Here is a 20,103-nt window from a genome sequence, read left to right on the forward strand (position 1 = left end):
ATAACCACTCAACCACCGTGGCAGCTTCATGCACTTGCTTTGAGGCAAAATCAAGGAAAGCATGACACAATTATTTTATTACTTAAGTGACTGTGGCAATATTATAAATAATTGCATCACCCTAAGAGCAAGTCCAATGCCTTGTCCCGGTCATTCTGAGCTTCAACGAGGGCTTTAGAAATAGAGTCTCTCTTGAATCCAAGAGCCAAGAACTGCTGCTGGAGCTGCAAAAACTCGAGTGCCTGCGGATATACAGAAAAAGATCATGCCCCCTATGCAGAAAGGCTAACAGAGAAAAAAAATTTGCTAAAGATATTACCAGTAAAACTGAAGCAAGGTGCAAGCCCGTCATAAAATGTGCCAGTGCACAGCACATGGAAAACACCTACATGTGTACAAAGTTGCCAATTTTATAACCACTAGCATTCTAGTTTAACATAAATGTTGACACCTTTATTGAAACCAGTAGGAATATGCATTAACTTACATACACTTTGTATGTAAGTTTGTACGTAAGTAATCAACTTGCAGAACACTGCAAAAATTACACACAGGCAACACATAAGACATACAAATTTCGAGGCTGGTTTTATGTGAATAGAGGTTGTAGTAAATCAGCACTCATGCATTGTCTGCATGCTGTGTTGACACCACTTTTACAATGTTTTTCAAGATGAACATGCACCAGCTTTTAAACATGCGGCATTGTTTTATGTGAACATGCACTAGGTGTGTGATTGGGATTTGGTGGGATTTGAAATCATCTTAAACTGAGGGCAGCATAGCGAGCTATGGAAAGGAAAATGATAGTGTATAACATTAAGAGACAGGAAGAGAGCAGAATAGGTCAAAGAACAAATGTGAGTTAATGATATGCTTGTCAAAATCTAGAAGAAGAAATGGGCATGGGCAGAACATGCAATGCAAGGGCAAAATAACCGGTGGTCCCTTAAGGCAATGGAGTGGTTTCGAAGAGTGGGCAGGCATAGCAGGAAGCCTGCCCATAGCAGGAAGCCAGGAAGCATCAGCGGATCAGGTAAGCTGGTAAGACTAGGATTTCGCGGAGATAAGTTGGCCGCAGCTAGCACAGGACTGTAATCATTGCAGGGATATGGGAGAGGCCTTTGCCCAGCAGTAGGTGTAGTTAGGCTGATGATGATGATGATGATGATGAGATCAACTAAAAATGTATATTTGAAGCGATATCTAATATGGTGGTGTCTTATGTTAACCTCCAGTGACTGTGACATGACTTGCATATTTATATGGTGAGCTGTGAAGTTTTCAGACCATAGCATCCTGCAACTGTGAAATCGTTTTGAGGTACCTTTTGCAACCAATTGCGAATTGGCTTTATTTTACTAAGCTGTACTGATGAATGCAATCCCCTGCAGCATATGTCCTGATTCTGCTGCCTGGTTAGGTCCCAGTCGTGTTTAGTATTACATTTATACATTGCCTTAAATAGCTGATACTGGATGCAGTTTTGCGCGTGATGAGAAGATGGTGTGACGAAAGTCAAATTAAGTGGGCTAATGGTACATGGCAATGCTCATGCTTTAGATAAAGGAAACTAGATACTGTGGGATACACTGGTATCCCCTCCTCGTCCCCCGCCGACCGTGACTTACACGGGCGCGCTGGCCACCAGGAATGTGGAGAGAAGGCACCCCCGCGACTCTGCTCATTTCCGCCCCAGCACTGACGTGACGTCACGGCAGCGCGCTGCCTTCTGCAGAAAGGGTAGCACGCCTAAGCTTGACGGCAACGATTTGCTGCCAGGGAGGCAATGCCCGAAGGGATAAAAGGGGGGAACGCGCGGCGGGAAGCGACTCTCGCTGCCGGACCTTACCTAACTGCCCCACGGACCCCTTCCGCTGCCCGCCGGCCCCCGAACACCAACACCAGACGACGTCAACGACCTGGTGAGCTGCTGAACATCTATTTTACGGATAGAACATTCTTCCGCAGTGTGCTTTACCTCGCGTTAGGATAATAAACTATTTCCTATCGTGCCCTGCCGTTGCCTATTTCGTCCGGACCTACCGTGGCTGCGACTCTGCACCACGGGTTGGGGAAACGTGTTGCGTACTGGAATAACGCCTGCGTGTAGCTTGCACGGAAGCTCGCCTTCCCGGCCAGCTGGACGCAGAGTGACCCCATATCTTGTCGCCCGAACGTGGGGCGAACTAGGCAATCGAGCAGTAACCTTTGTTGGAGCGAACGACTACCGTCGCCCTAACAAAGGATGGCAGCCGACAAGAGAGTGACTTGCAGTCTTTGTTTATGCTGTCAGAGCCAGCGGCACATAACCAGGGCTCCCTACTTGACGCGCCGTTGGAAGGGTTTGAATTTGTGAATCTTGGGCGTTCCACGCGGAATAGCCGAGGAACATCCCCTGACGCGTTGGTAGGACTTAGGCCTGGCATGGGGGACTCCACATCGGGCGCCTCGCCGCTCCGCGGTGCGAACAATGAGGCACCTAGGCCTCATCATTCGACGCCATCAGCAGCTGCGCCCAACTCCGGGGGCGTTAGTCCGCAATCATCCGAGGTGCTCTTGCAGAACGCAATGCAGGTTATGCAGAGTCTAGCGGGTATTTTGCAAAACAATTTGCAAGCCCCGGCCCAGTCACCATGTGTTAGGATAGACTTGCCTACCTACACGGGGTACCACGACACTACGGGAGCAAATGAGTACCTCGACCGTCTGCTGCATTATCAGCAAGTGACAGGAATCGCAGACGCCGAAATGCTCGCGCGTGTTGTGCCTGTTTCTTTGACGGAGCAAGCGGCCCGCTGGTACCGACTAGCCGGCAACCGAGCGAGGACAATGGAGGAGTTTTGCACAATTTTCCGCGACGAATTCCTTCCCGCAAACTATGAGTGGCGTTTGAGGAGAGAGCTGGAGCTCCGAACCCAGCATCCCGACGAGCCTCTGTTAGAGTACGTCCGAGCGATGGACGAACTTTATCGCCTCACTGACCCTCGTGCCACGAACACGGAGAAAGTTGAGCGTGTCACGGGACAAGCACACCCGACTTTCACGGCTTACCTGAGAGGAGTCAGGTTCATAGATTTGGATGAGATGGCAGCTGAGGCGAAGCGCATTCAGGGAGACATCCTCTCTGCGCGAGCGTATCGGCCGCCCCCACCCGCATCGCTGTCACTTGAGCCGCGCTGCGCGTGGAATGGCAGCTCAGCGCGCAGTCTGTCCAGAGCTGAAGCGTCAGCACGGTTTGCGGACGAGCGTGTCCCAAGGGGTTGGGAGTTGTCCGACCGCGCTTTGGACCCGTTCAGCTACGCGTCGCGAACAGCACACGCTGCCGCAGAGTGGAACGAACCGAGGCGAGATCGCGAGGCCGACACGCGGCCCCCACCATCCACGCCGCGAGTTCGAGATGACCGACCGGAACGGGGCGACCAGCGCCTAGCCTGTCGGGGCCCGGGCAATTGTTGCTACCGGTGCGACCAGCCGGGGCACTTCACCCGCGAGTGTGGCCGCCCTCCCGCCCGTGACCAAACACGGTCGGGAAACGGCCAAAGCCACCGGTGATCGACCTTCGATCCCGCGCGGCGTACACAGAAAACCCTGGTTTGCTAGCGCCTTTGGTATGTCGCGTAGGAAGTTCTGTTGACTTGTCGGCGCCGTTAATTCAGCTAACGAAAGCTCGAGAGAAATTCATCGCGTTACTCGATACAGGAGCAAGTGCTTCTTTGTTCGGTGACGAGGTCTCCGCGAGAATAAAAATCGGGTTGAGAGAGTGCAATACCTCTGTTCGCCTCGCGAGCGGCACAGCGCAATCAAGCGGTGCAGCTAGGATAGTGGTTCGCTGGGAAAGACGCGTGCGGCAACAACGCCTCGTTCATCTTCCCTGTTTATCCGTTCCTGTAATTCTTGGACGAGACTTCCTAGCCAAGACAGGTATTGTGATAGACATCAGCAGCGGAGGCACGTCAGGCGCCTTGAAGCCTTTCGCGAAAGCGCCCGCGGCGTCGCAGACCATTCAGACTCCGAACGCAGCGCTAGCGGGGGGGAGACCGTGACAAATCCACCCCGCCAGCCCGAGAGCCAGGAGGCGAGCGGACCATCGCCGCTGAGGGAGAGGGCAGGGAGAAGGTCGCCGCGGTAGAAAGCTGCTCTGCCGCGCAGGGAAGGTCAGCGCACCCCTTGTTGTCGGAAGTGAACAGCGTGACGGAGAGGGAGAAGGCACGTTTGTCATCACTCCTCTACGAGTACAACGCGACATTCACTGACCGCCCGGGCCTCACTACCCTAGTCAGGCACCGAATAGACACGGGTGACGCACTTCCTTGGAAGTGCAATCCTAGACCAATTAGCTTGGCCAAGAGAAAAGCACTGGACAGCGCCTTAGACGAACTTATCGAAACTGGCGTTGTTGAGAGGTCTAACAGCCCTTGGGGCTTCCCGGTAGTCTTGGTTCCAAAGAAAGACGATACATATCGACTTTGCGTGGACTACTGCAAGCTGAATGAGGTTACGAGGAAAGACGCGTACCCTCTACCAACCATTTCTTCCCTAGTGTCCAACCTAGGTGGGGCGAAGTACTTCACAACGCTCGATGCTAGCCGCGGATACTTTCAGGTTGAAATGAATGAGCGGGACAAGGAGAAAACTGCTTTCACTTGTCACAGAGGCCTTTTCCAGTTCAAGAGAATGTCTTTTGGTTTGGTAGGAGCACCCGCTACTTATCAGCGCCTAATGGACCGTGTTCTGGGAGATGCGAAGCGGCAACATGCGCTCGCGTACCTAGACGACATCGTGGTCTACTCGAAAACGTTCGAGAAACACCTCCGCCACTTGAGGGACATCCTAGAGAGGCTGAGGTCCGCGGGAATCACTTTGAACCCGAAGAAGGCACAGATCGCCGCGACCCGAATAACACTGTTGGGGTTCACGATCGACAGAGGCCGCATTCTGCCGTGCGACGATAAGCCTGAGGCTTTGCTTAAGTTGCCGTCGCCCACAGATATAGCCGGTCTCAGGCGCTTCCTGGGAATGGCGAACTTTTATCGTCAGTTCATCCCAGACTGCGCAGCGCTGCAGGTGCCTTTGACAAAGCTTTTGAAGAAAGGTGAGCGCTGGAGTTGGGGTCAAGAGTAAGAGGATGCACTGCGCAACCTCACCAAAGTGCTCGCTGACACGGCTGAGTTGCAGCTACCCGACCTAAACAGGGAGTTTGTGATTCAAACCGACGCAAGCGACCTGGGCTTAGGAGTAGTGTTGCTTCAGGAGCATGAAGGCGTTCTCCGTCCGGTAGCTTTCGTGAGCCGTTCGTTGACGCCGGCAGAGAGAAACTACTCGGTGACAGAGAAGGAATGTCTCGCGATAGTTTTTGCTCTGCGTAAGTTCGACTACTACGTCGATGGGGTGGCATTTGTGATCGAGACGGATCACATGGCGCTCACCTGGCTGAGACGACTCAGCGAGCCGAGCGGCCGCCTAGCGCGTTGGTCCCTGTTGCTGCAGCGTTACGACTTCACCGTGCGCTACCGCAAAGGGAAAAACAACGCTGTGGCTGACGCACTCTCGCGAGCGCCTGTGCAGTGCGAGGAAGGTCACGCGACCGACCGCCCGACAGCCGGAGAGAGCGAGGGACAGACCCGATTCGTAGCCCATGTAAGGAACGCGGACCAACCGTTGATCCAGGGCGAGAGCGTGAACCACGTGGACTACGCGTGTTCCGTGGGGATTGTGTTCAGCAGAAAGGAGCTGCTTGAAGCTCAGCAGAAGGATCCGTTTTGTCGAAAGGTGTTCAACGGGCTCCGGGAGCCGGGCGGCAGGGCCGCCGTGCACACGGAGACAGCTGGTTTTGCTGTCGGTGCGGAGCGCTCGGAAACAGCTGGTAGTGCTGTGAGCGCGATGGATTTGTATCTGCTGGATTTCGACGGCGTCCTGCTGAAGTATACCCCCTCCGAGAACGACACAAACGAGGCGTCCAAGACTTACACTAAGTTGTGTCGCTTTGCTACCTGGATTGGCATGAAAAGGGACGTAACACGCTACGCCCGCTCGTGCCACATGTGCCAAAGTGTGAAGCCCCGAGACGGACGACCACCCGGCCTCATGCACCCGATTAACAGCCAGACTTCCTGGCAAATCGCAGCGTGTGACATCATGGGACCGTATCCTATGACACCGAGTAGGAACAAGTTCTTGCTGGTGGTCACGGATCACTTCAGCAAGTGGGTTGAACTTTTCCCCCTTAGAAAGCTGACGGCACGAGTGATCATGGAGAAGCTGATGGACGTATTCACCAGGTTCGGTTTCCCAGAGCAGCTGATAACGGACAACGCGTCCTACTTCACTGCGAAGGTGTTCGTTGATTCGTGCGCTGCACTTGGCATTAAGCACAAGAAAACGACCATCTATCATGCTCAGTCGAACCCCACGGAACGAGTCAATCGCAACGTTAAGCACTTGCTTGTCGCGTACTCTGAGAGGCACAAAGATTGGGACTCCTATCTGCCGGAGATCGCGTTTGCTTTGCGTTCGACCGTTAACCGCTCGACTGGGTATGCGCCGTCTTCTCTCAATCTGGGCAGAGAGCTGCTAAATCCGATGGACCGGATTCTATCGGACAGCAGGAAGACGCCAGTCGCTTCGTCAGCACGAGCTGAATACGCGACGCAGCTGCGCGCTAAGATGACGGAGGCCTTACGCAAGGCTCACCGCAACCTGGGCACTGCTAGGGCGCAGCAAAAAGCACAGTACGACCGCTCGCACCGGGATGTTCACTAAGAAGTGGGCGATCTGGTGCTTCGACGCCAGCACGTTCTCAGCGACGCCAGCAAACAGTTTGCGGCCTCGCTGGCGCCGAAATGGATCGGGCCGTTCCGTGTGCGAGAGAAACTTTCCTCGCTCGTTTACAGGCTCGAGGACTTGTGGTCGAAACCGACAGGCGTACCGGTGCACATATGAGACCTGAAACGCTACGTGCTGCGAGATGAGTGGGTAGAGGACACGGCCCGACCCACGCCGCAGTCGGATAACGAGCGCTGCGATCAGCCGGCGAAACCCGCATCCCACTGTAACTTGCGCCCTAAGCAGAAACAAAATCTGCCTGCGCAGCCTAGAGCGAGGGCGCGAGCCGGCAGGCAGTCACGTTAGATGCATGAACGTACGGGCCGCTCATGCCGATCAGTGTCACGCAGGACTGACCTGCGTTAACCCTCATGACTCTCGTGAGGGTCGAACAGCCACGCAGCACGCGCTGCGGGAGTTGGCTGCATCTGTGTTGACCTTTTTCAGCGCAGATGGAAAAGAAGCAGGGCACATCAAAACGACACTGTTCCACTACCAACTACCAGCCACCATCCAGCTTCGGCAACGCGCCGCGCCAAGGCCCGATGCTACGCCCTGCCCGCGACCTGCAGTCACCACCCTGGCCACCCCGGCTACCTGCCACATCGCATCGGAGCTGCCCAGCCGCCGACTGTGCGCTACCGCCTGCGGAGCCCCATTACCACCGCAACCCTGGGCCCTCGCCTGCTGACCAGGTATGCCAGGGCAGCCCAACCGCGGCCTCAACCATAAAGCGCCACAGCCCTGGCCCCTGAAGCCACCTGACCCAGTACCTCAGGGGCGCAGCCATGGACCTGGCCTCCAAGCCATCGCAGCCGGCGCCAAGGAGGCGGTCGACCGAATTAACCGGAACGGCGCAGCCGCGCGCACTCGGAAGACCGTGACAGGGAGCAAGATGCCAAGCGTCATTGTGCAGGAGGCCAAGCCCTCGCAGCGAAGCAGCTAATCCGCGGGGGCGTGGCGCGGCCTTCAACCGATGCACCTGCGGGAGCTGAAGAACTTCGATCCCAGGATGGCGGAGAAGATCAAGTAATGTTGCCCCTGTTTCTGTGTTCGGGAGGCTTCTTAAGGAGGGGAGGATGTGGGATACACTGGTATCCCCTCCTCGTCCCCCGCGCCAGCGGCGACCGTGACTTACACGGGCGCGCTGGCCACCAGGAATGTGGAGAGAAGGTACCCCCGTGACTCTGCTCATTTCCGCCCCAGCACTGACGTGACGTCATGGCAGCGCGCTGCCTTCTGCGGAGAGGGCAGCACGCCTAAGCTTGACGGCAACGATTTGCTGCCAGGGAGGCAATGCCCGAAGGGATTAAAGGGGGGAACGCGCGGCGGGAAGCGACTCTCGCTGCCGGACCTTACCTAACTGCCCCACGGACCCCTTCCGCTGCCCGCCGGCCCCCGAACACCAACGCCAGACGACCTGGTGAGCTGCTGAACATCTATTTTACGGATAGAACATTCTTCCGCAGTGTGCTTTACCTCGCGTTAGGATAATAAACAATTTCCTATCGTGCCCTGCCGTTGCCTATTTCGTCCGGACCTGCCGTGGCTGCGACTCTGCGCCACGGGTTGGGGAAACGTGTTGCGTACTGGAATAACGCCTGCGTGTAGCTTGCACGGAAGCTCGCCTTCACGGCCAACTGGACGCAGAGTGACCCCATAATACTTTCTGTTGTTTTCCAACTCGGAAAACTTTGATGTGTTTAAGGATATTCAGTGCATGACCAGTAATTCCAACTGTCGAGTCTTAGAACCAAAGAGGTGTTCGTTTGTTCAATAATGACACCCCAAAGGATCACTCACTAGCATGCCAATCACTAAAATTGGCCAAATGTCATGGTGCTCATAATAAGGATAGCTGGTTGCACAAATGAATGTGCTAAAGATCCTGAATTTCCAGAATAAGTACACGCATACTGCACATGCAGTATGGCGATTACTGCAGACTGCTCAAAACTAAGATAAAATTAGAGGATAGCAAACTTGGCATACATGGACGAGCTAAAGCTGATTCATGAAAAGGCAGCCATGGCAACTTCACTGTCTCTGGTGTGAGAACAGTAATACAGGACATCGTTAGGTTTTACAGAAACAGTACAAGCTAATGACGTCCTCACGTTACCTTTGTAACTGACCTGTTCATAGTTTCCTGTGGTGATCTGCAGGGCCTCCTCAGCATCCACATCACTGAACCCAGCATCAACAAGAGATTGCACCTGACAAAGGTACTCAACAACCTGAAACAAAGTCTCATTTTGCATTCATCGCAATCCAAAGACACGCACTGCAGAACATCAGATAAACTTTTCAGTTTTGTCACGCTAACACTGAGCCAAGCTTGTTACATCGTAATGTCGAATGCATGTATCTATACTCTGCAACAACTTTTTCTGGCAATGGAGCAGAAGCTACACAGTCGAAACACGCCCTCTTTACCTACGGAGTGAAATATAGTACCAGGTTGCAGCTATCAGTCTTCTTTTAAAACCCAGTATGTATATTGCCAATATTCGTTAAAGGGACTATGCAACGAATAAAAAGTCACTTGTAAATGTTTTCAATGCTTAGAAATGATGCTAAGAAGCATTCACACCAAGTATGAGTCTTCAGAACTGAGCCGGCAATTTATTATGAACTTTAAAAAACCGTGTTTTTCAAAATTCGCGGGCCGATTGGTGTGCTCGTAGTGACCGATTTTGGAACTAAAATCGTCGAACAAAGACGTAACTGTACCATGACGTCGCCAGGCCACCACACGCTGTCATTCGCTGGAGCCACGGCAGCCACGACGTCACGGACACACTTCCGGTAGTCGTGAAAATCGTCTGCTCGTGCCGCCGCGCGACCCTTTCGGGCAAGCGCGAGCCAGGGCATTGCCTTCGCGCATATGGTTTCAATTTTCTTCTGCCGCCTCCTTCTGTCGGGAGTTCCGGAGCCACTCGCACGGCTCTTCGTGCACACGCATAGGGCTCGATGCCCATCGCTACCGTAAAAGCGAGCAGTCGCAAATCGAGGTCCGGGTTTATTACTGCTAATTACCACAGATGACAAGCAAAGAAACCCGACGTGCGCCGCAATCCAGGAAGGAGAAGAGACCGGAGAGATGCCGCCACGCCGCCGACGCTGCTGCTGGGGGGCTAGGAGCGACAACCGGAAGTTGCAAAATAAACGTCAGCGGATGACGTATTCATGGGCGGGGCCCAGTCCCAGAGCTGTTCTCTTTATTTTTTTCTGGTGCTCCTCGTGTACGAGTTGAGGGGGGAGAGGAGGAGCGTAATTTTTAATCGTCTATATCTTCGCTGTTATTGATGCTAGCTCAAAAATTCTTGCACTCGGGTGACGAGTGATCGAATGCCTATCTCTTGTTTTACGTAATCTAAATTAATTTATTGCATAGTCCCTTTAATGTGCATTTCAGACACAACTGCCAATTTTAAAAGTTACAGGGTAATGGAAAAAGCAGTTTCTTTGATTACAATGAGTTGTTTAGGTGTGTCTGGTTCCGAGAATCTTCCATAGATGGTGCCAGCTGCTCCAGTGACAGAGTGATAAAACACGCAGCAGACAGTGTATGAGGTGGCTGTCCTGTGGCCGAATTATTGGTGGAGCGACATAGTCGCAGAGGCTCCACTCCTGTACCTTCTTTCCTTCCACTGCTCAGAAAAGCTGCCGTCAAGTATAGCAAACAATCTGCAAGATGTGCAAGAAAGTGACCTGGCTGCTGCTAAATGTTTTTGAATGATGTTTGTTACTTCTTATGGGTCATATATTCCAGTAGCTTCAGTCTTTTAGCACTGTCATTGAGCATGTTAACCTCTCACATCAGGTAAGAAGATTCATCTAAACATGTGCACTTGGTATCTTTTTAAATATGTGCAAGTGGCATGCAGACAAATAAAAATATAAAAATTAAGGTATTGTTCTGGTGGGCTAGGTATAGCATAAATTTTCACCATAGTTATTGTATTTACACGATTGTAAATCGACTCCAATGTAAGTCGACCCCCCCATATCCCATTTCTGAAAAAAAAAAAAACAAACAAACTTGGAGGTCGTTTACACTTGGCCTTTAATAATAGCATGCAATAGTACTATCCTGGGACCTCTGCTTACCGCCAGTCGCTATCAGCTGCTGTGCGCGGAAGCCCCCTTGGGTACATTCCAAAACGAAAATGTATTAGTCACTGGACTACTCGTCCACACTTGCCCCATTGTACTCACTAGCGCTGCCGTCGTGATCACTGATGCGGTTCCACAGCTGGTCGTTCTAACATCGTAGTGCAGTGAAGTCCAGCACTTTGCAAACAGCCGCATCATGACATCGTGTGGAACGGGTGAAAATTTTGCCTCACTGCAGCTGCCACACCTGTATCAGCCGTTGCGAACATCGAACTTGCGGCCCGGCGCGCAGTTTGTTACTTCGGCATAAAGAATGACAATCTTAAATGTAGCTGTGAACGAGCGCCAGTCGCTGACTGGACCCGGAGCACAAATGACGAATGACAAAGCACTACGTTAAAAACTTGTGAAACGCGGCCGGCAGTAGTCAAATGTGTCAGAGCCAAGGAGAAACTACGTGTGAGCGATGTCGGCTCTTCCGTCGACTACCAACACTCCCCGGCGTTGCTGCGGTTCCATGTGGGGGTGCCGCCGTGATTGGAACAGCGGCCTTTCCATCAACTATCGACGCTCCCTTGAGCACCGAGTGCGCGGTTGAAAGTAAAAAAAAAAAAAATGTGGACGACGTCTATTAAGAGTAGAATGCGAATGCATTATCGGGCCGCCACTGCTTATCAGCAGATGCAATCTGCGGCTACACATGGGGAGTGGGCTGGTGCCGGTTTGCTGCTTATCGACTGCCACCATCGGCTGCCTTGCGCGGGGTGGGAATGCCGGTTCTGCACGTTGACATAGCAGCTGCTTAGGGCCAGCATCAAGAGCGGTGCAACGGAGCCGTGGAGGAAAAATGCAACCACGCTGTAGCATGCCTGATATCTCATTTGTCTCGCCTTTATTTATGGTGCCATGTTTTGGTTTTGACTGTAAGTCGACCACCCCCACTTCGGATTTTCAAAATTTGAAAAATAGGCCGACTTACAATCGTGTAAATACGGTATTCAGTGTAGCCAGCCATGGTGCAGAAACAACTAGTAGCTGCAATATACCTTTTTGTCATCGGTGCTTCCCTGGGATTGCAAGGCACGCTGTGACCTATGCCTGTCGAAACCCATGTCCATGAGGGAGCGCAGAAGGGGAGAGTCCATTTCAACTGCTGCCTCTTTGCTGGCTGCCTGATCGTGCTCCTGCTGGGGCTGCTGCAGGAGCAGGACACACAGTAAATTCTTTGGATGACATTGATAATAATAAATGAGAATTGAAAGAATGAAAAGGGCTACAGTGGAAATAGTTATATATGTTTACTGTAATGTACTGTACAGCTTTAACTGTGTGCGAGGCTGATTCTGCTGTTTGCAGCCATTGCATAATGAAGCTTGTCCCAGTAAAATGCAAAACTTCACACAGTTCAGAGCACGTTACTGTAACCATATGATTAAGCCTATTTGCTGCTCAGCTGGACCTACAAGGTCATGAGCAGGAGTGAGAACGAACAGACATCACCCACCGCCACAACTTGGGCTAGTTCACTCTGAGGTGAAGGCTGCGCAGGTGGCGTCACAGTGCGTCGGTTGGCATCCGCGTCTACGGAGCAGCGGATATCTGAAGCACTCCTTGAGACATGAAGAGGAGCCTTGATGTCTCCTTCCTTTGCTGGTGGCACCTCGGTGTCTGGTGGGTCCTGCCATGCTGGCACACTGGCGGGGTCCTCTGGTTTCCCTGGTGCAGCCTGTGGCGACTGCACTGTCATGCCCTGCATAAGGTTCTACAATGTAATTCCATAGTTTGCATTATAATTGCCAGTGCAACCAGCTTTTGAGTTTAGGAGCTGCTTTTGGGAATTCCGGAATATGCCGCACTCTATCCAGACCCTTTAACATCTCACTTATCAAGTAGAGCATTCCAGTGGTCCAGCATAACAAACAGATACAGACGTGGTGGCTTCAACAGTGAGAAACAAAGAATTAACACTAAACAGGGACTTTTTATGCTTATTCGATTCAGTGTGGTTTCAACAGTGAGAAACAAAGCGTTAACACTAAACAGTGACTTGGTGACTTGTTTATGCTTATCAGAGTCGGTCCTTACCTGAAAGACAGTGGAGCTGCCATCAATGACTGTTTTTCTCATAGCAGCTCTTGCCTATGAAAGCCTTCTGTGGTGCATTTTCACCAAAAAAATTGGTGCAAAGGTCTTGGTTTGAAAAATCATAAATTTTTCTTACAATAATAATCACCAATGGATGTTTTCTGCAGCTCTGAATCCTCCAAAAGCATTTCTAGGGAACACGAATCCCTGTCTTCACTGAAGACCACTGTGCTTATAACTGGCTCGCTTAGACAGAGACAGAGGCTCTCGTCAAGGTCCCGACATTTGAAAATCTAGCATTACTTAAAACTTGCATTGACAGAAGCATGCATTGATGAAATAGCAAATTGCAGCAATACAAATTCTCTTTGAAGCCTTTTTGATGTGCGCATAATAAACAGTTACATTCACATGAAAAATTAACTGCACTGCTCACTTCTTACCATAACGCAAGCAATTTACCCCACAGCTTTCCTTAATCAGGATGTCTAGCAAGCTGCTGTTTTCAAATCCCTTGGTTTTTCCATGCTTTCCTTAACTATTTGAGTCAAGACTCTTTGACCACTGAAAAGCCAGAAGAATGGAGTGGTCAAGACAGTCGATATTATACACAGGTCCCTTCGTTTTCAGGTTTTATTTTTTCTAGAATTCGGGGTGTAAAAATCGGGCGATATTTTGTGAGCTGAAATCGGGTACAAATCAGATTATTCAGCAAAAGGTTCCATAATTCAGATTATATCGGGTCATATTTTGGAGCAAAAGCTATTTGCTATAAGCACTTGTCTTTTGTGGGACATAAAATGCTCTATTTTTGAACATTGTTTTCTAAACAATATGTAATGGCAGGTTGAGCTGTAAGCCTTCTATTAAACCAGATATTTTTTCTCATTTATTTTAATTATTTCACTGCACATTTCTCAACTATTACGCAGAACCTCAGCATCTGTGAAACAATGACCTACCCTTGTTTGCACACTGTGACATTCATTCAATGTAAACGCGATCACTTTAAATGCAGAAGGGCCTTTCAGCGGGATCCTGTTAGCGTGGGCAGCACTTGATACAGTGATGCCAATGAGGCATCTAGTGAGTGCCTATGCTTTTGCTACTCGCTTCTGAAAAGTACTGTTCTAACTTGGCCTCAAATAAGCATCGTCGTAAATAAAAAGCATTAAAAGAAGTTTAAAATTATCAGTGTACTTTTTTAAAAACACTTCTATGGATGTCTGCATAAAAAGTCCACTAATTTCCCTGCAGTGGCTTCTTCAGCTCTGTCCACACAGGGAAACTCACTTTTCTAGAAGCTCATTTTCGGGGAGAAAGCGGGTTTGACCCGATATTTAAGAAATCTGGCCGGGTTTTACCCAAAAACAAAGAGCCCCAACTATATATGATCCAAACTATTTATGGAAATTGCAAGTGCTGCAATGAAAGTAGATATGCTCTTCTTGTCTAAAATAGCTGATTTTTTTCTTAAGGTGGTCCATCTTCAATCCGACTTATCAAGCGACTTTTGGTCCTCTTCTTTAATAAGGCCACTCTATCTTTTTTTTACAAGCATGTGATGTTTCCAGTAAGTGTAAGCGAGTATCACACATGAATTCGGTTTTGAAGAAGATAAAAGCAATAAAATTGAAAGAATCGAATATTCTCAAGAAGTTCAGATATCAAAACATATGGTGTATATTAACAGGAAAATGCGATTCCACAAAACACTGTGATAAAGAAAAGACTGATTCTACCCAAATTAATTCAGGACTTCCAAAAGGCACCCTATGCTAAGACACGTACAACAGCACTGCCGTGGGACAAGCACAAGATCTTTTTCATAAAAAGTAGCAGCTTTTTGTGACTTTGCCATCACAGCTTGAACCACAGAGCAACTAGCCTGTACTCATTTGTTGCAGTTACTGTGTGATCTATAAGTTCTGTGCGGCTCACAGAGCCAAGTTTCCAGATCAACAATTTTGATGTTAACAATTTTCATGTGTGTAAAGTTAAAAGATGTCACCAGAATGTAGGGATAGCATGCTGGGTGCTGCACTGCACCTCTGAAATTCACAGCAAACAACTGCATTATTTCAGCCGGTTAATTTCCCTGATTCTGCCAAATTCCGGATGGTATCTTTGATGATTTCCTGGTTTCTCCAGGTGCACAAAATTTCCCTGACAATTCCAGACTTCACAGGTCGCTAGACACCATGTTAATGTGTGCCATCTGTACAAATGACCCACAAGCGGTGGCCAACAAATTCATGACGCCACTTCAGATGCAAATAATAAAACAACACTACAATGACAACATTAAAGAATTAAACAAAGTGGCTCTTGCTAGTCGAGCTCAGTTTTATTAACTGCTTTTATGAACAAACCTAACTGACAAGCATGGCACATTTCTTGGCACATAAAAAGCGAACACCCAAACACCTGCCTTGTCTGGCCATGACAAAATGTTTCCGGTGTCTAAGCTTCTTAAAGATAATAATCAGCACCCGCAGTGTTATGGTGTTTCACATAGCAGGAGGTTACAATAAGTGCATTTCCCACCTGAAAGACAGAGCTGAGTTCTTCGAGGTCGTTGATTGTCTGCAGCTCAACATAATCAAACGGGCTTGAACTTTCATTCTCAAACTCTGCCAAGCTGAATGACTTTTGTGTTGTTGCTGGCTGAGCAGCAGCAGTGCTGACCGTCTCCGGAGCTGGCGCGGGCTGCAGTATACTGGCAGACGTGACAGTGGCAGCGGTGACGACGGCTACAGGCACCGAGTTTGTTGTACCAGGGCTTACATCACCCACACCTGACCGCTCTTGTGCGTGCAGCTGAGTGAACTGCTCAATGTCTGCTGCCACACGGTCTGTCCGGGCCTGCCGCTTGGACTCCTGTTCTTGGCGGTAGCGCTCGGCAAACTCAATAGTTTTCAGTTCGAGGTCAAAGTTGTACTGAAAATTGGAAAGGTGCAATAAGCAGTGAGATTTGTCACGTCAAGATCATACACTGTACCTACAGAAAACTATGAATTGACCACAGGTGACCATGCGCATACAAAACGCCCAGATAGTAGTAGTAGTAGTATTTGGAAGTTAGACACTGAAGCAAGAGGGGCTGTAGGCCATAACACAAGGTGATACAAGTTATCGTTGATAAATGTCAAGGTCTAAAACGAAAGTTTAAAAATATCAGCTAAAATATCAACCATTACTTTCATGAAATGTAAATGAGGTGATTAAACAATGCTAGTGTCACAGGCACAGTGAAGTTTGTTTACAAGAAATGAGTGACACAATGCAGAACAATAATGCCAGACAGAACACAGTGTTTTCTCTGTACACATTAAAGAAAATACTAACGTAGTTATGACTCATATTATGAGAAAAAATTAAGAGCGTGTAACACTACAAGCATATGTTCCCGTTGAACGCGGGAAGGCGGACAATATTCCAGAGAAAAAGTCCATGTGTAAATCGCTCAGATGATGCGGATGATGTACTGTCACGATCACAATATTGCGGGACGAGGGAAAACATGGCAAAAACTTTGTTCTGCACCACCTAATAGCACACACCTTCTTGTTCTTCCTTCGCAGGCATCTCTGTAAACTCATTCTTAAGTTACGCGCGGCGGACGTAGATTGGAACTGGCACCAGGTGCTGCTTCGATATTTGGCTAGCGTCTGCCCTAGCCGCTGTGATGGGTAAAGCAGATAGTAGCTGCCTTTTTGCGGAGCAGAGACTTTGCGTAAAGGGGAGGGGGCCCGCAATGACGTGTTCTTTGTTTGTTTTATTGCGCTAGCAGTATGGGCAACATTTCCCCAAAATGGTGACTTGTGAAGCCTTCACCCCCTCCACAGATGAACTGCAACCGGTAAGGGCCGGGGACGCCAAGTTCACAGGGCATTAGCTTCACAAAGGGCTGGACGCACAAAACACATCTGAGAGAATTGTTGCCGAGCGTTGTTATGATTTTACTTTTTCTATCATACACAAAATAAATCACATTTTCTTTTCATCTATGTCCAGCGTAACCGCATTTTTTGCGGACAGCTGGTATACCAACATTCTTTGTGATCAGGAGCAGGTGGTCATTCCAGCATTCGGAGCCTTGTGGACCGTTTGCTCAGCACTTGCGCATTGAAAATTGATGGCCATGCCTGCAAGCAGCATGAAAATAAACTGAGGAAACATAAATGCACGCCCCCTCTCCTCTTTTACTAAGAGTCACTGCGCCAAGAAAGGCGACACAGTATCTGCTTCCCCCGTCAGCGGCTTAGGCTAGACATCAAAGCAGCACTTGGCGCTAGTTCTGATCTACGTATGGCATGTGTAAGGTAGGAGTGACGGTACAGTGATGCTTGCAAGGGGCGAAGAGCGGGAATGCATCGTTAGGGGGTGCAGAATGCAGTTTTGCCACGCTTTCCTACGTCCCGCAATAGTGTGATTGTGACAGTATGTTTAGACCCGCCACGGTGGCTCAGTGGTTAGGGCGCTCGACTACTGATCTGGAGTTCCCGGGTTCGAACTCGACCGCGGCGGCTGCGTTTTTATGGAGGAAAAACGCTAAGGCACCCGTGTGCTGTGCGATGTCAGTGCATGTTAAAGATCCCCAGGTGGTCAAAATTATTCCGGAGCCCTCCACTACGGCACCTCTTTATTCCTTTCTTTCTTCTTTCACTCCCTCCTTTATCCCTTCCCTTATGGCGCAGTTCAGGTGTCCAGTTCAGGTGTCCAACAATATATGAGACAGATACTGCGCCATTTCCTTTCCCCAAAAAACCAATTATTATTATTATTATTATGACAGTATGTTTATGCATAATGTACAGTCTTTGCCAAAAGTAACTTGGCACTAACGGTTTGCTTCTCTCTTACAGCTTTAGTAAAGATCAAAAGGTCTTCAAAAGTGAGGTCACGGGTTCTTCTAGCCATACAGAGATTAAGAGCTGAAGGGAAGCCGTAAGTGCTACACTATACAGAAGCAAATCACGTTGCCTGGTGACATTTGGCACGCAAGGTAAGTACTTGCTCTCACAAATACAAAAAAGGTTTGGTTTTTGGCAGATACTGAACACCACGACCACTTCCAAATATTGCCAGCTTTAGCCAAACACGCACAGTGAATGAGGTTAGTAGTGCACGAATTGCTGGTGACAGCCTTTGAAACTTCTGAACCTGAGTCAAGTGCCATTGCTATTTTCACACTACAGCAGCATATGTGCAGCCACATTGCTTGATGGCCATTTTAGGGCTTTGCCAAATATGCCCCAAAGCTTGCCTTCCACATGCACCCAGATCGAATGTACACTCGTACACTCGTGCTCACAAAGTTGCAATACGTTGAAATATATGTGAAATTCATGACAACAGAAATACTCAATTTCTCTAGCAGAGCTCATATATACATTTGACTATGTTGACTATGTACCATGTGCTACAATGCTGAGTTGTCTCTTCCCCAGGTTTTTGTGCACCATTGTCCAAAGTAGGCAGGCAGTCATAGGAGTACTCCATTGCTTTTCAGGATATCTACATGCCATCTAAAAAAAAGCACGATTTTTTTGTGCCGAGCTGACTGGTCACCTATACAAAAGTCGTTTATACATACCATGCGTATACACCTGTGAGCGAGAAAGGAAGGCCTTACAGATATATTGAGCTCTTCTAGAGCTTCTAGAGCGAGTGTACTTCGCTCCGTGATACACTTTACGTATTTCACTCTACAGTAATCAAATCTAATGGAGCCGGCATTAATCAGCATATTATTAGCAACTGCCCATGCACGACAATCAATTTGTTAAAAAACTGCTTCGTCTCTATTCAAGCATATGCAACTCTGAATATCTGACATCCAATAAAACAGCTCCAACGTGGTGCAGCTTTTAAGCAATCGGCACATGCTCGCTTTCCTGTGGCCGAGCCTACATTGGCCAAACTGGAAGATGTCTCAACGAGAGGCTCATGGAACACAGCAATAGTGTCATCAGGGCATCCGCTCATCTAGGCGTACACTGCCGTGATTGCCAACAGTGTAAGGAATGTGGTCCTTTTTGAAAAGAACAACAATCCTTCATAAGTATGCCAGCAAAACAGCCAGGGAGATAGCCGAGGCTGGTGAGATTGCAGAAAAAGGAGATTACTGTGTCAGCACCCTGTCGGTGTTGTTAAGTGATAAGGAGCGCTGTGTCTTAGGAATTTCTAACTAAATACGGGTATTATGTTTTTTGTTCTTGTTTGCGTCCTGACTTTTAGGTTTTAGCTTTATGTTTTTTTCTTGTACCTACGATGATGTGTTTCCCTTGCGGTTTGGCGCTGCTACGAGTCTTACATGACTTTCCTTTTCGTTGCTGCGCATGCCCACTGTACTCAATATGTATTCGCTGCGCGCAGCAATAAACGTTGTTGAAGTCGGCGCTTTGTAGTGTCTCCCCTCGTGTCCGTGTTCGTCTTTGCGCTGTGAATGTAAGCGCTTTCTTGGAACATAAATACCCATACACATGCGCCACCACCGATACTTACGTTTTCATGCAATGTCTGAGGGTAGAAGTTCCTCGTCAGCCCCATCGGGAGCACAATCCTTCGGGGAGGCCTGAATTTTTCCGAAACCTTGACGTGGACCCCATCCAGGTAGCACAACCCTATGACAACGCAACAACAAAAGTAAATAATAAACGATACCTACCCAGCTAAAGCAATTGAGTTTGTTAAGCAGCAGTAGCGGACTTTTTCGACATGGCTCACCATCTTTCCTTGATGAGGCCATTCAAGCCGAAAAACCTGCAGGAGGTCGTCTAGATAGCCTAGATCAAGCGCTCTGTAAAACATGAAGACAGGCGCAACTATTGTAATGCAAACCTCCTGTACAATGCCTGGACCGTTTGGATAGATGGAAGAAGTAACTGTACACTGTAGCAACTGTCTCAAAAAACGCCGACAGTCATATATCACAGGGAAAACATAGCTAGATGTGCTTCAAAACACCAGAGCTAGAAAGCAGAGCAGTCTGTTTTGATGCAATAATAAAGTCACCGCCGAAGTGCAAGTAATTGGATCGCACTGGATCACGTTGGTTCATATGTTGTC

The 20,103-nt window shown here is 49.1% G+C and overlaps 1 protein-coding gene across 5 annotated transcripts; it reads right to left on the minus strand.

Moving 5' to 3' along the window:
* Window positions 1-50: 50 nt before the first annotated feature.
* On the minus strand, window positions 51-20,064 carry LOC144125597 (uncharacterized). 5 transcript variants are annotated; one of them, XM_077659107.1, is made up of 8 exons: window positions 19,926-20,063; window positions 19,762-19,834; window positions 19,540-19,658; window positions 15,577-15,969; window positions 12,449-12,694; window positions 11,991-12,140; window positions 8,961-9,062; window positions 51-242 (listed from the first exon to the last, which is right to left on the minus strand). In XM_077659107.1, exons 2-8 carry the CDS (start codon window positions 19,781-19,783, stop codon window positions 117-119), a joined length of 1,158 nt encoding a protein of 385 aa, XP_077515233.1. In that variant the 5' UTR covers window positions 19,784-19,834; window positions 19,926-20,063; the 3' UTR covers window positions 51-116. The 5 variants fall into 5 exon arrangements, 3 of the variants coding, with proteins under 3 accessions (XP_077515233.1, XP_077515232.1, XP_077515235.1); XR_013313393.1 differs by having other exon boundaries at window positions 8,961-9,347; window positions 10,237-12,140; window positions 19,762-20,047; XM_077659106.1 differs by having other exon boundaries at window positions 19,762-20,058.
* Between the last annotated feature and the right edge of the window lie 39 nt (window positions 20,065-20,103).

Source organism: Amblyomma americanum, chromosome 3 (genome assembly GCF_052857255.1).
Source record: "Amblyomma americanum isolate KBUSLIRL-KWMA chromosome 3, ASM5285725v1, whole genome shotgun sequence".
Taxonomy (NCBI): Eukaryota; Metazoa; Arthropoda; class Arachnida; order Ixodida; family Ixodidae; genus Amblyomma; species Amblyomma americanum.

Bases quoted from the DNA above. Each gene is read 5' to 3' on its own strand.
- LOC144125597 (XM_077659107.1), bottom strand. From the start codon at position 19,783: ATGGCCTCATCAAGGAAAGATG. The intron at 15,970-19,539 runs GTAAGTATCGGT...TCCAATTTTCAG, and splicing joins CTCAGACATTGCATGAAAAC to TACAACTTTGACCTCGAACT. The intron at 12,141-12,448 runs GTGGGTGATGTC...CTGCTCCTGCAG, and splicing joins AACTAGCCCAAGTTGTGGCG to CAGCCCCAGCAGGAGCACGA.